Consider the following 15,322-nt stretch of genomic DNA (forward strand, 5'->3'; position numbering starts at 1 on the left):
TTTATTTTATTAAAACCCCAAAGGATATTAAATGTTTTCTTATTATTTTGTTTATTTATTTAATTATTTATTTAATTTTTCTGTACAAACCACCTGATAAAATGTAAAACATATTTATTTAAATATACTATTTTTTTTTTTTTTTTTTTTTTTGTGGGTGTAACGTCCAGGTTCCAACACCAGTGTTCAAAATAGACTTGTTCCTGAGAATGATTAAAATAAAGTCTGTCTTTTGCTTATTCTCTTGCTCACTCTCTTTCTTTTAAAGCCTTTAGGGCAGGCTTTCCTCCATTCGTTCCCCTCTCCTCTACCTCTCTTGCTTTCCATCCACCCTTCGCTTCCTCCTCTTGTTTGTATCGCTACCTTGGGCATGTGGCATGTGCCATGAGAGCGCTTCATTAATTGGGTTTGGTTACATTAAGCCCCAGAGCCAACAGGCCATCCTGCCAATATCACATTCCATTTATAACCCACCGCTCTAGACTAGGGGCCTCTCTTTATTTTGGGTGCCTCAGTACTGGGGTTGCTCACTTACTGGGGCTTTAAAGGGGCCAATATATCGAATTGAGTGGGCACTGTGTGTGTGTGTTTATCTTTGTTATTTAAAGGTCATGCATTCCTACTAATGGGATGTGAGTATGAACACCTGGGGTGTGTGTGTGTGTGTTTGTGGGCAAGAACTGTTTTGGCTGGTAGTACAAGGGTGTGTTTCTATTCAGGACTTGACTGTGTTTTGTCAAATGTTTCGGTAGTCACAAACCTAAAGCAAGTCACTTTTTTTCACAACAATTTTTAGTTTTTTGTTTGTTTATTTAGATTTTCTAATACAGTGCATTAAATTAATTTACAGGGTTAAATCTAAATGACCTTTGTGTCAGTGTCAATTTACCACAGAAGATAGTTTCATCTCATTCGTCTGACAAACACTACTATTGCTTTAAAAAAATTATGGATTAATTGAAATATATTTATGTGGTGGTTGTCATTTTGCTGCAAATGCTTAGTGTGTAGTATATGAACAACCTAATATATGGCTTGTTTGAACCTACCTATGCATGCATTCACTCTTCACTCTTTAATTTCCCTTTATTCATGTGTAGGCATTTCTCTCGTAGGTAAACACAGTATAGAGGGATTTCACCTAGATTTGTAGCTGTATGGCAATCTGTCGTTACCACTTATGTTGTCAACTCCCGAATGTTTGCAAAACACCTTGCGCTCTTTCACACAGCAGCTTTATTGTAGCCGCGGGCATGAGGAGTCCTCATTGCATATAAATTACAGTAGAGGGAAGCGATTATTATAACCCACCGCCCTCCTCCCAACACCACGGAAATGAGATAATTGAGTGGAGGACAAAGGGCTGGTGGTGCGAAGAAAACGCTTGTTGGTAACACTGACAATGTTTTGGGCAACATAGGATGATTGGAAAAATGTGCCTCTAGTCTACCTTAGTTTTTGAAAAAACTACAAAAACATACCTGCACATACTAAATATATATCAGCAGTTTCCAGCTGAAATGAATGAACACTAGTGGCAGTAAAACACAAACAATTTTTATATTACTTTGAACACTAATTATGGTTAGAGACAGATTAGCAATTAATAAAGCCTTATTTTTGCATAGTTTCTTGCACAATACTTTAAGACATCAGAACACTTTTACCATAGTGCATGATTTGTAAACTAATCTATTTAGACTAGGGCTGTCAAGCGATTTAAATTTTTTAATCTAATTAATTACACGATGTGGCGACTATTAATCTAATGAATCACAATTTAATCGCACGTTAAATTTGGCTGAGAAATTACCCCCAAAAGATCATTTAAAGTCATTATTGTGTTAAATGAGAAAAGCATCAAAAAGAAATGACAAAAAGGAGCTTTTGAAAGAAATATTTAATTGATTCTACATGAGGCTGAGTAAATGGTGACACAATTTTCATTTTTTTGAGTAAACTATCCCTTTAATGTTTTTTTTTTTCATTATTAATATGGAAATATATGAAAATGATACTCTAAAAATGAATCTAAAACTGCCAGTAGGTGGTGGTAAATGTCTTAATGAGTGAGCCATTAAGTCATTCATTCATTCGATTCGTTCAAACAGCTGATTAATTCAGGAATGAAGTAAATGGTGCTCTTTATCAATGGGCCATTGAATCACTGATTAACCCGATTGATTCACTTAAAACACGGATTCATTCAGAAACGAAACGAAACCGCTGTGTGTTGCTCGGAGATGCACAACCGTTCTGCTCTGGCTTTATAGGTAATATTTTCATTGGCAAAACTGAGCAAAAGCAGACAATATCATGTCTAAAATATAACGCATATAATATAATATAATATAATATAATATAATATAATATAATATAATATATAATATAATATAATATAATATAATATAATATAATATAATATAATATAATATAATATAATATAATATAATATAATATAATATAATATAATATAATATAATATAATATAATATAATATAATATAATATTAACTTCTGATTTATTGAACTGTTGTATAAAATCAATGTTGAATTTTAGGATCATTCTATAGGCTTCATCATGCAGTAAGTTGCTGCCCTGCTTCATATTCGTCATCAATCAACTGTACGAAAAGTCAGATGACCTACATAGGTCAGGGGAAGGGCGATGCGTTAATAATTTTAACACGTTATTTTTCACTGTAATTAATTTAGCTAGTTAACGTGTTAAATCGACAGCTCTGATTTAGACATTTGCATCACATAACCAGCTCCTTATGTATGGCTTTTCTGATGTAGTGAACTTGCTCTGTAACTCACCTGGTACAGTATTGAACTTGCAATGCAAAGCGATAGGATATGAATCCCATGAAACGGGAGTTACGATAAACGAGTTCAAAGTCTTGTAGAAGCAGCTAAAATAGCATGGTTGCTTCAGCAAATGTTTTATCTCACGTTTGCTTTTGGTTCAGTTTAGGGTCAGGATTAGTGTTGGTGGTGCGTTATTTTAAAACGTGATAGAGCATTAACCTTTTAGGGCAAATCGCCAGACATTTCCTTTCTGAACTGCCGCGATACGTACAACAACCAACATAATAATAAAGAGTTGCCAGATTCAAAGTTCAAAGATTCAAAGTTGACGTGCTTTTAGCGCTACTCAATGGACATTTCACTTTGAAAGTGTTGGGAAACATGCAAGAAGCCCAGAAATGTCACCACAGGCACGTTTTTTTCAATGAGCGTGGGTAGGTTTTGGGAAGGAGAGCAGAGGGTGTTTGGCTTAGAGAGCTGGTTTTGGGTTAGGAAAGCCATATCTGGATGGTAAACCTCAACCTGCTGTGAAAGACAGAAAAGGGGTTATCATCTAGACATTTTCATTAGCTTTCAGCATTTAGTGCTGATTGGTTGAAGTAGCGGTGCTTTTTTGGAGAGGCTGTTGAACTGAACAGTGTCCATTTTGTCTCCCAACTCATTGCGCCCAATTTTGCCATTTCCCGCACTCTTGCTTTTCCCTCTTTCCTCTGGATTTTCTGCAGGCCCTCAGCCAGCTTGAGTTCTGCACAATGAAATTTCTTTTAAACCACATCTGAGGGGCTCTAGAGGCAGGCTTGGCCAGACCTGCTTATAAAATCCTAAATGGACATGCTTCTTTTCAATCGGCACCGCCTCTCTGCAAATATGAATAGAAAAACCTAAGCCTATTATTTTTCTTCATAATAAAAGAGAGAACGGGGGGAGGTGCGTCCGTGCTATATCCTGCCGCCCTGGCCTGTGAAAAATCTGGCCCCTGAGAGATCCTTGGGGATAAATCGCCATGGCACCATCTGACCCGGGTTCCTGTGGGCAGTCGGGGTGTCCGGCCACTTCCTGGTCGGGTTGGGCGAAAGAGTTTTTAGTTTAATACGCCATTGAGCCGGGTTGGGAACTGGGTGGCGCAGCCTGTGATCTCAAACCACCTGGAAGGATTTGAATGGCCTTGAGTGGCGGTGAATCACCCTGCGTGACTTTTATTTAAGACCACAGAAATCTGAAAGAACCAAACCCTGCCTTCGTTTATTAAAGGCAACCACATTTTTGGTTTCATTTCTCTTTTTTGTCAGAGTGAACATTTTTTCAAGGTTGTGCCTCCAGGCCCCTACGAATTGGCACTGCAGTCTTGAGGTTCCCTGCTGGAATTTTAGCTTCATGCAAGGCTCTGAAATGGCAGTTTATTAAGAAGTTGAGAGAAATGGGCTCTGACAGCTGAGACTGAGAGGACATAAAAAGAGGCCCTGATCAAATAAGGTGGAACGCAAAGTGCCAACTCCCACTTTTCATGGCTGTCGTTAGTCGAGGACCCCCGTATTGACGTATTGGAGAGTCGTGGTGCCTTTTGTATGATGCTTGTGTGGACTCGGACTGTTTTAAGTTCTTCCTCCACTCCTTGCTATCACTTTTTCTCCTTTTACTTGGAGACAGAGACTTGAGGCTTAAATGAAAAATATGCCTGCCTCTTATCTCTCTCCCAGAGGAAAAGCCAATAAGAGCTGAGAGGCGTAAAATGAAGAGGGGGTAAGGATGCTATCGTGCAGTCTTCCAGTGAGGGCCTTTCACAGTAGCTACTGCCCCCCAGTCACATTTTAGTAATGAGGGTGAGTCAGGGATAAGGTTTCCTTAAGGTAGTCTGCCAGATTAGCCATGACCTCTGACCATCAGTTGATCCTGTATTTAAATCACATCATGGACTGAATTATTAAGTGTAATTTAGTTAAACTTTTATTTTTTATTTAACATTAGTTAATGTATTACCTAACGTGAACTAACAATGAGCAATACATTTGTTACAGTATTTATTCATCTTTGTTAAAGGGATAGTTCACCCAAAAATTCTTTCAGACGGACACAATCGGAGTTATATTAAAAAATATCCTGCCTCTTCCAAGCTTTATAATGGTAGTGAATGGCGCTCCTAATTTTGAAGTCCAAAAAAGTGCATCCATCCATCATAAAACTAATCCATGTGGCTCCAGGGGGTTAATAAAGGCCTTTTGAAGTGAAGCGATGGGTTTTGTAAGAAAGATATCCATATATAAAACCTTATAAAGTGAATTAACTAGCTTCTGGCAGACAACCTATGCAAAAACGTGTGCCAAAAGAGTAACTTCTGAGTAGCGGAGTAGCGTCAGCTTAGACACCTCTCATGGTTCAAACAAATAGGGCTGGTCAACAAACTCAAGCTCCTCTTCTCTTATATCAAAATCCTACAATATTTTTCTTTAAAAATTCTCATTTTAGACTTCAAATTAATGACCGGTGTTTTGTTTTGCTCTCTCCTCTGTGCTTCCGCATCCGTCATTGCGTCATGCGTCAGGTCAGAGGTTAGTCTTTTAGCGTAAATCGATTTGTGTAGGCCGTCTGCTAGTTATTTTAGTTTAATAAAGATTTAAATATGGATATTTTTCTTACAAAAACCCATCGCTTTACTTCAGAAGGCCTTTATTAACCCCCAGAAGCCATGTAGTCATGTATCTTTTATGATGGATGGATGCACTACTTTATGCTTCAAAATCAGGAGCACCATTCTCTACCATTATAAATCTTGGAAGAGCTGGGGTATTTTTTTTTTAAATATAACTCAGATTCTGTCCTTCTGAAGAAGATATACACCTAGGATGGCTTGAGGGTGAGTAAATCATGGGATACTTTTCATTTTTAGGTAAACTATCCCTTTAGTGTTAGTTAAATCCATCTGTTCATTGTTTGTTCATTGTTTTGTGCATTAAGTAATGTTAACAAATACAACTTTTGATTTTAATAATGTATTAGTAATTGCTGAAATTAACATCAACTAGGTTAATAAATGCTGTAGAAGTATTTTTCATTCTTAGTTCATGTTAACTAATGTAGCTAAATAATGTCAACTGATGAAACCTAATTGTACAGTTACCTTTTATATTATTATTATTATTGTGTAAAAAGACCATGCAGATATTTTATTGATTTTAATTTATTAATAATGTTATATTCTTATTACTTTATATGTACAGCACCAATGTATAAAATTTGTTTGTTTGTTTATGTTAACTCGCTTATATAGATTATAATATCAGCCAACATATTGATAAACAAGTCTCAACAAAAATAATCATCAGACAGAATCTGACCTAACATAAACCTTGTCAGCCTGGCTTATGAATATTAATTGGGAACATAACATTCGCCCAGTACCAGTTGCGAGTTTGTTTGATTGACTGCAGATGTGAATGGTTGGCAGAATCTTATTCTTGGTCTCAGAACGATTTCAGCTGGCTACAATTTGTTTCCTTTGCACTGAAGTAAAGCAAAGTTTATATATGTTTAAGTTATTATTACCCCAAAAGTGGGGTGGAATAACCTTCTAAAAGTGGTTCATTATAATATTTGCTATACCCCTACTTGATTTTGCCAAGTAGGACATGCTCCTGGATCAACATCCTTGTTGGTCTTGGAACAACATTCCCAGCATATTTTAGGGATACGCTTTGGGCTTAGGGCTTCAATAACATGATCAACCTAACATTTTGCTTTGGTTTTACAAGGGTTTGGGTTAGGGATAGTTCTAGGACTATATTTGTTTTTCCAGGACCAACAAAGGATCCAGAAGCATGACCTACATCTGGAATTTTCAAAAGCATTGAGTAATAAAGAAATGTACAGTTGTGTATCATTAGCGTATTCTATTCTCAAGACTCACAAAAAATGCCTTGGAAAATGTAGGCGTTTCTAACGTGTTTGGAACTCCTAGTGTTGGCTATCAAAGCTGAGATCTTTCCAGAAAATGCCATTCATATCATCATACTCCCTCTCAGACGCTCCCGTATCTGAGAGACTCCGAAATAACGCCCCCACCCAAATGCACACGGACACACTCTTCCCTTCCCCATGGTTTTACAGCAGTACGTCCGCCGAGGAAATGGCACCCTACACCTGCCTCTCTGGCCAATTAGCTGGTCGGAAACAGCAACCTTTGCTCCCAAATTAGGACAAACCACTCATTCATGCCTGTGGGAGTTTTGCCTGTGGCACGGGTGGGTCGTTTCTTACCCGTGTGAGACGGGTAAAGTTCTGCATATGGTGGTTCGATACAGCTGAACCTTTGAGTTTTAAGGAACAGAATGCAATCGATAACTGATTTTATGCACTTTTCTTTCTAAGGGATTTCATGTTTGTTTTTGTATTCAGATTGATTTCATAGGACATTTTAATGTGTTTGTTGAAATTTGATTTAATTATACGCTGCCTTCAAGTCTTCCTGGGAATTTCCCGCTCACAATGAACAAATGTAATGTGCGTTCAAGTGACTTTGGTCAGAATAAATCAGATTTATTAGGTCATTTCTTACTTTGTTCCTTTCCTTGCTAACAAATACAGGACATGTTTATAGTGCTAGTGCAACAAAATGAAGGGTTAAGGATGTGCATGTGTAATAATGCTTTATGTATTTCATCATTCTCATGCAACCACACTGATCAATGGGAAATAGATTCGTCTCTTAATAAAAACATTTTTCTCTAAGCTTTATTGCTATTTTTCATCAAAGCTATACCAGTGTTGTCCTTATTTCACTGAGACACTATTAATATTGACACTGAGACACTTACTAATATTTTGAACTAGTTTTTATTTTTATATTATATCCAAATAATGAAAATGGTTTTATTTTAGTTATAAATCAAAATTCACAATCGCAACCAGTACCAATTAACCTCCACAATGGTTCTTTAATTGTCAAGCCCCCAACTTTGACTTTAGGCTCAAAGAAAATCCAGAGTTTGGCAGTTACGAAATTGTGCAAATATATCATCTATATATCAAATATATAGAAATAGATCATCTGTAGACCAGGTAAAGGAGAAGCTCACCAATTATCCGAAAAATTGCTACATGTTCTTGCACACGGTGTACTTGATGTCCTTTTGTGGTGTGCTGAGCATTGCTTTGTGAGTCAGCTCAGAGCTGTGTGTGTGTGTGTATATATGTGTGTGTTGAGTCCGCTGCTGACGTGATTAACCCTGCTTAGTTCCACCGCAGACGGCCGGGGCTCTGTAATGAACTCCCTTATTCACTGGCTAATGATTCCCTTTGATCTTCAGCCCCGAGACCTCTGGTCTGCCTCTGCCCTGTGGCGTTCCCTCCCTCCCTCCCTGTTTCTCATTCTCTCCTCCTCTAACCCACACTCTGTCTCTCCCAACCCCCTTCTTTATTCATTCGTTTCTGCCCCAAAATACTGCGGTAGACAATCCACACATCATCATAGTTGGTGGGGTGGAAGTGTGAATGCTCAACTTTGTTGGATTGTTGCCCATTTGTCAGTCTGAAAGCCTCGGTCACGTTTGATGATGTTACGATATCAGTTTTTTCCTCTGTGTTTTGCAGTCAAATAAGGTGCCGGTGGTTCAGCCGTCCCATGCCGTTCACCCCCTCACCCCTTTGATCACATACAGCGACGAGCACTTCGCCCCCGGCCCACACTCGGGACACCACCCACAGGACATCAACCCCAAGCAAGGTAAACGCATGTAAACCACACACTGTTGTTCATCGCAAACTATTAAAGTCATTTAAAATCACAATTTAGTAGCTATAACTATGACTTAAAGACTCGTCTGCCATTGGTCTGCACATTAAGTATTAAAAGGTTTTAGTTTTATTAGCTACACGAATGCATATAAAACTAAATTATATAGTCAAAAATTCACAATTGCAAGCAGTACCAATTAGCTTCCACTATGATTCTTTAATTGACAAGCACCCAACTTTTGACTTTAGGCTCAAAGAAAATCCAGAGTTTGGCAGTTACCACAATGTGCACATATCGCATGCATAAACTATTTTGGACAGAAATAGATCATCTGTAGGCCAGGTAAAGGAGAAGCTCACCAATTAAATTAAGTCACTTAACATGAAAAAGGCATCATCTTTAACTTTAAAGCCTTTAACACATTGTCAAAAGTATCGACTTTGGTACCAAGTCGGTACTGAAATTTTAAAAATGTGACAATATCAGCATTTCCCCCTAGCATTTTGAACGCTGTTGAGCGGATTCTCAAACACCTCTGATTGGCCATTGTATTCATATGCTCAACAGATATGTCTGTGATTGGCTACATTGATCAACACTTCAAAAACGTTGTAAATAGGCATTTTTGACTCTCTTCACCGAACGCTTATGCAGATACACATGGGAGCATTTGAAATCAAGCATCTATCAGTCAATCCCTTCGGTGAAGAGCATCAAAGATGTCTATTCACTTTTGACAACACTAATTTTGATGTTTCAGAGTAAAATGGAATATTCAGCTGAAAATTATTTAGGGCGGAGCTTGATTTAATCCATTTTATTGAATTGAAATGTAGGGTTTGATATTATTGGTTAAGGAGAAACTGGAAACATTGTGGGTAAATTTTGTTTTTAAATAATATTCACCCAAAAATGAAAAATCTGTCATGTTGTCCAAACCTGTTGACTTTATTCTGTGAAACATAATATAAGATTTGCTGTCTTTTTTTTGTTTGTTTTTTCCTCAGTATAATGGAAATCGTTAGTCATCAAAGATATTCTACAAAATATCTTATTTTGTCTTCCACAGATAAAATAAATTCTGGTTTAGAATGACTTGAGGCTGAATAAATGATGACGGAATTTTCATTTTTGGGTGGACTGTCCCTTTAAGTCTGTGTTGGAATGTTATTTCCTGGTGTTTTTAAGCACTATTTCTCTAATATCACTGATCCGAAGAGACCTTAACTATACACTTACACTTTAATAAGCCAACAGTTCATTCTTAGTAGAATCCTATTTCCCCCCCAAGTCTGTCAAAGGAGGTGGGGTTAAAGTTTAAAAGGGGCGTTGAGATTTTTTGGCAGGCGTTGTTACACGCGAACCCAACTCCATATGTGCTCCTTCCGGCTAACGCTCACCTCTGTGGTGAACCGGCGAGGGAGAGGGCAGACAGGATGTGATGAAGTGGAGGAGGTCTGGAGAGCTATAAATAGCCTGAACGAGGCTGCACGCCACAAGCAGATTGGCCAATGATCCAAAACTTGCTCTGTTTTCATACACAAACACAAACATGGAGTCACTTATTCATCAGACATAATACGCTGAGGGCGGAATGGATAATGCACTTACATTAGATTAGCCTTTTCAAGATCTTTTTCAGTAAGAATTCAGGTAAATGTGCAGTGTTTAATGTTTCAGTCCTTAGCATAGAAAGCACAGATAGTCGACGTGAAATCAAAGTGGACCGCGTTTGCCTTTTAAATATACGTTCTTGATCCTACTGTGCATATTATTCCAAAGAAAAAATGTCATGTCTTTTCCTCGGTCACCTAGGCTGTGCATGAGGAAGACAGTGATGTTATCTAGTGCTTAACGCAGCAATTTAATGCCCATTTTAGCCTTTTGCAGTAACAGAGCTCCATGTGAAATAATGGAGAGAAAAATGATCAGTTGGAGATGCCGGGTTTGTTTTTGAATGGAATGTTCTTGCTGTGTGTGTATATATATCCCTAGGGCTTTGTTGTCATCCACAGACACCCCTTTGACAGTTTAATTTAGCCCTAGGGCCTTACTTCACTTTTCCCTCCTTGATTTAAGTCTTTATACACAAACACAGTCTTGACCTTGGTGCAAATGTGTGTTTGTGTGAGCGCGCACGCGTGTGTTTGGGGTGAAGTTGAGAAGCTTAGTACCGCAGGCCAACTGACATCCATAAGCAGCGTGAATCATATCAGCGGGGCTTATTAGAACAGCGCAAAAGCATTCCTAATTATCTCATGATCCGCTTATGCACCGCACCGGACCGTAGGGCCCGACTGTGCAGCACACATTGATGTCACACTGCTGTTTTCCAGATGTGTCTCTCACACTAATATACGCCACTGTCGTTTTCTCATCTGCTTCTTCTTGAATCCTGAAGCAGGTATGCCCAGGCATCATCCTGGACCAGATATTCCCAATTTCTACTCCCTCTCGCCTGGGGGAGTTGGACAGATGACCCCTCCGCTGGGATGGTGAGTGCACACATGGCCAAATGGTTACATTTAAGATAAACAAATGATTTTCACGTAAGCCGATCAGGTTGTATAGGTTGTTTGCACATGACGTCATTGCTGCATGCGAAATGCGGCTGGAGGGCAAGCAGTGATTTTTCTATATAGGAATCCTATCAAAAACTCAAAATTCCTATGTTTTGCATCATTTATGGTTGCTCACATCTATCAAACCGAGAAACCACAAGGAGCTTTTGTTTACATAACTTATATCGTATTTTAACTTTAAAAGTTGTCATCTTTAATAGCGTTTTGCGTCTGCTGATACTGAAATTAATATGGATACCTGCTTGCTTTTTTTGTTTTTGACTTGGTTAAATATTCACATTCTTCATGGTAACGTTTGCAGGGAAGAGAAGATATTTTATCCCATCCCATGATTATTTGGTGTTTTCACTTCAGTTTTGTAGAATTATGTTTACAATGTTGATCTGGTTACCATGAGAACAGTGTCACGCGCTGCTGCTTCAGCCATCATCTGGTAGAAAAATAAATAAATAAAAATAAATATGTTCAACAGAAGTTGATCCATTTCTTTGTTGGAAGGGTGTAAATGTAACTGTATTAATGTTGTCTTTGTAATATGGCCACAGAGGAGAATCGGAGGGTCACATTCAGCGGACAGACACCGACACACTGTATTTTTTTTTAAAATTTATTTCAACAAATGACAACCAAAATCAAACCCATAGAAGCTCGTGAACAGTTTTGAAGTGGCTGTGTGCAAGTTATAATCATTCACAAGCCGGGTGAGAGTCATACTCGCAAATGTAATGTTAATTATTAAACCAAAACAAAATACAAAACTTTCAAAAACACGAAGCTATGTGATTATTTTATTGAGTGATAGGCAGTTGGTTCAATCAGTGATATTATTAGATTTGCTATACGGCGTCTCCCTGTCACCTCCTCAACCTGCTTCCCTTAAGTGCGTTTTTACATGTAGAAAAAGCGAAAATTGTATTACACCTTCCAGTTTGCTCCCTGAACGATGATGTGAGCTCCTGTTGCAATTCTCAATTCGGCATAAATGACCTACAATGGCAACATTTTTCACAATCACAACAGAAAATCAAAATACTGCCCTAACGTCACTAGCAGAAAGGCAGCGCGATATAAACAAACCAGACTAGAACTGAACGCGGCATGACGGCAGCTTCACTTTCTCTATATCTACCATCTCAATGACAATCAAGTCTTTCAATTCAGTAGAAAAACCGCTCCTCTTCATAACGTAAGGTTCACATCCAACATCACGTTTTCTGTTTATACCTTTCTAAACCAGCACAGTACGGACTTTTCTCCATCTCTTTCATTCTAATTTTCACTGCTTGCCCTCCACCTGAATTTTGTCACCAGAACCACTTGATTGCAAACAACCTATTAGGCTTGAATCTTCAAAAGGTTAAGATTAGCTATGAGTATGGATGGTGAATGACACATTAACCCACACACATTATTTTTCACTTTCAGGTTCTCTCATCACATGGTACCAGGCCCTCCTGGACCCCATGCCACGGGAATCCCCCATCCCGCCATTGTCAACCCGCAGGTGAAACACGAACCACAGCATGACACAGACCTGATGCACATGTGAGTGTCTCTCTCTACAGCATGCTAAAAATACAATCAATGTCTTTATGTTCCCTGATTGCACATTTATTTACATTGCATTGATTATTGACCAATATTAGAGATTTTTTGTTTATTTTATTGGTATTGGTTAATATGGGATATATTGACTGATATAGTATATTTATTTGTGAATGCTTATTATTCCGTCATCTTACACTCATAGTTAATCTTTAAAAACACTATTAATTTAATAACATTATTAAATGTAATCTTTAGTAAATATCAAAATGAATATCCATTTTTCAGTTCCCTTTTAGCATTAAATTCCACACTTTTGATTTTCTACATGCATATTATAGATCTTAATTGTGAACAATTAATCTGTCCAAACAAATTTTGACCTCATAATATTTATTCAAATTGGTATGACTAGTCGTTCCAGTGAAAATGGTAGACTTCTCTCTGGTGACGTATGCAGGACTTCTCCAATCATTTAGACTGTGTCTAAATATGTAGGCAGCTGACTAGTTACCTCGTTGCCTTATCAGCCAATGACTTTGTAGGTATCACTAAACTGATTTTGGACTGACTTCTGAGGCAGTTTTACTGTTTAAAAATGATCTACACCAAAATAGTGTGGACTTTGGTAATAACTAAGTGAATATTTAAAGCTGCAGTCCGTAACTTTTTTTTGGTTAAAAATTATCCAAAATCAATTTTTGAGCAAGTACATAACCAGCCAGTGTTCAAAACTGTGTCATTATCTTGTCTCGATTCACAACAGTAAGTTTGTAATAATGTTTTATAATAAGAGCAACATGGTGGATTTCCGCGGGAAATTTGAGCATGCAGCAGTTCGTCTGTGCGTCATTACATCACGTCTGTAAACAGAAAGGAAGGAGTCCAGGCTAGTCGGTTTTATCACGTGAGGACGCTGCTGGTAGCGGATCATTTATAGCCTTTTCTCACAGCAGTTGAAATAATTAAAATTATCATTTTGATGGTGGATTGTAATCCAGAAAGATCCAAATGACAATCATCAGTGACAACTGGAGATTCACCCGTAGTCAAAAAGCAAAAGACTTTGGACTGTGGAGTGGCTACAGAAATTGAAATCTACAGGTAACGCTAATACATAGTCATAGTAATACTGATGTTGTTAACGTTAACGTTTGGTTTGGCATGATCTGAGCTAAGTGATCGTTAGATTTAATCATCATTGGCAGCGCGATTTATTGTAGGCCTGATGCCTTTTTCCTCAGTTGGTCAGAACAAAAGTGGCAGAAATGTTACTTACTTGTTCAGATGACATTTTCCGGTGAAAATTCTTATATTGGTCATACTTTCAAGACCTAGAATCTGTGATTCTGAAGTACAGTATCCACACCGGTGCGGTGATTGACAACAAGCATTAGATTAATCCGCGCTGACGAGCTGTGCCGATGCACGTACAGATAACTGTTCCGCATATGACTGCAATCGCATGTTTCAAACAAGAGATGGCGACAAAGAGGAAAAATCGCGGACTGCAGCTTTAATTACTACAATAGTAATTTCTTGCTAGAAATGACATTAAAAGTGGAAAACGTTGGCCAAAAATGTTCATTTACAAACAAACTGACCACCAACCGCAACTTCCAGGCGCCATCTTTATTTTTTAGCTCAACTGTCACGGAATGCAATGCACAGGATTATGGGATACACCAAAGGTGGTGAAGGATACATCTATGCTGCCTTCATGAATCGATCAGATGAAGGTATCTCAGGAGACAGGAAGTGAAGCTAACATTGGATTCAGATGTGCCTTGATACCTTCCTACCTTTGAATGCATCCTCCGAAGACAGCGTTTTTAAAATTTCGGACGCAGCCTTAACCTCCTTAAACCCTGCCCTTGCAAGCTCATGTTAATCTGCCTCCACTTTTGAGTAAAACACCCACATCTTAAAGTCCAGTCAACAACCGATGCATAGAACCAATTCCCATCCTACATTTATTTAAAATAATCCATTACATTGGGATGTACATCACAATACAAAAAGATCTGTTGCTACTTTCGTTTTATTGCGACTTAAAACTGTATTAATGTTGTCTTTGTAATATGGCCACAGAGGAGAATCGGAGGGTCACATTCAGCGGACAGACACCGACACACTGTATTTTTTTTTTTAAATTTATTTCAACAAATGACAACCAAAATCAAACCCATAGAAGCTCGTGAACAGTTTTGAAGTGGCTGTGTGCAAGTTATAATCATTCACAAGCCGGGTGAGAGTCATACTCGCAAATGTAATGTTAATTATTAAACCAAAACAAAATACAAAACTTTCAAAAACACTAAGCTATGTGATTATTTTATTGAGTGATAGGCAGTTGGTTCAATCAGTGATATTATTAGATTTGCTATACGGCGTCTCCCTGTCACCTCCTCAACCTGCTTCCCTTAAGTGCGTTTTTACATGTAGAAAAAGCGAAAATTGTATTACACCTTCCAGTTTGCTCCCTGAACGATGATGTGAGCTCCTGTTGCAATTCTCAATTCGGCATAAATGACCTACAATGGCAACATTTTTCACAATCACAACAGAAAATCAAAATACTGCCCTAACGTCACTAGCAGAAAGGCAGCGCGATATAAACAAACCAGACTAGAACTGAACGCGGCATGACGGCAGCT

The 15,322-nt window shown here is 38.1% G+C and overlaps 1 protein-coding gene across 3 annotated transcripts in view; it reads left to right on the plus strand.

Moving 5' to 3' along the window:
• Positions 1-15,322, plus strand: part of lef1 (lymphoid enhancer-binding factor 1) — a 52,307-nt gene that overhangs the window by 18,482 nt on the left and 18,503 nt on the right. For 2 of the 3 annotated variants that reach the window (XM_048196286.1, XM_048196285.1), the window contains exons 4-6: positions 8,394-8,526; positions 10,943-11,033; positions 12,546-12,665. In XM_048196286.1, the coding sequence (XP_048052243.1) occupies positions 8,394-8,526; positions 10,943-11,033; positions 12,546-12,665 (344 nt within the window). Of the gene's footprint in view, positions 1-8,393; positions 8,527-10,939; positions 11,034-12,545; positions 12,666-15,322 lie in introns of all 3 variants that reach the window. The other variant, XM_048196284.1, reaches the window with a different exon arrangement.

The sequence above is a fragment of the Megalobrama amblycephala genome, linkage group LG7 (assembly GCF_018812025.1).
Source record: "Megalobrama amblycephala isolate DHTTF-2021 linkage group LG7, ASM1881202v1, whole genome shotgun sequence".
Taxonomy (NCBI): Eukaryota; Metazoa; Chordata; class Actinopteri; order Cypriniformes; family Xenocyprididae; genus Megalobrama; species Megalobrama amblycephala.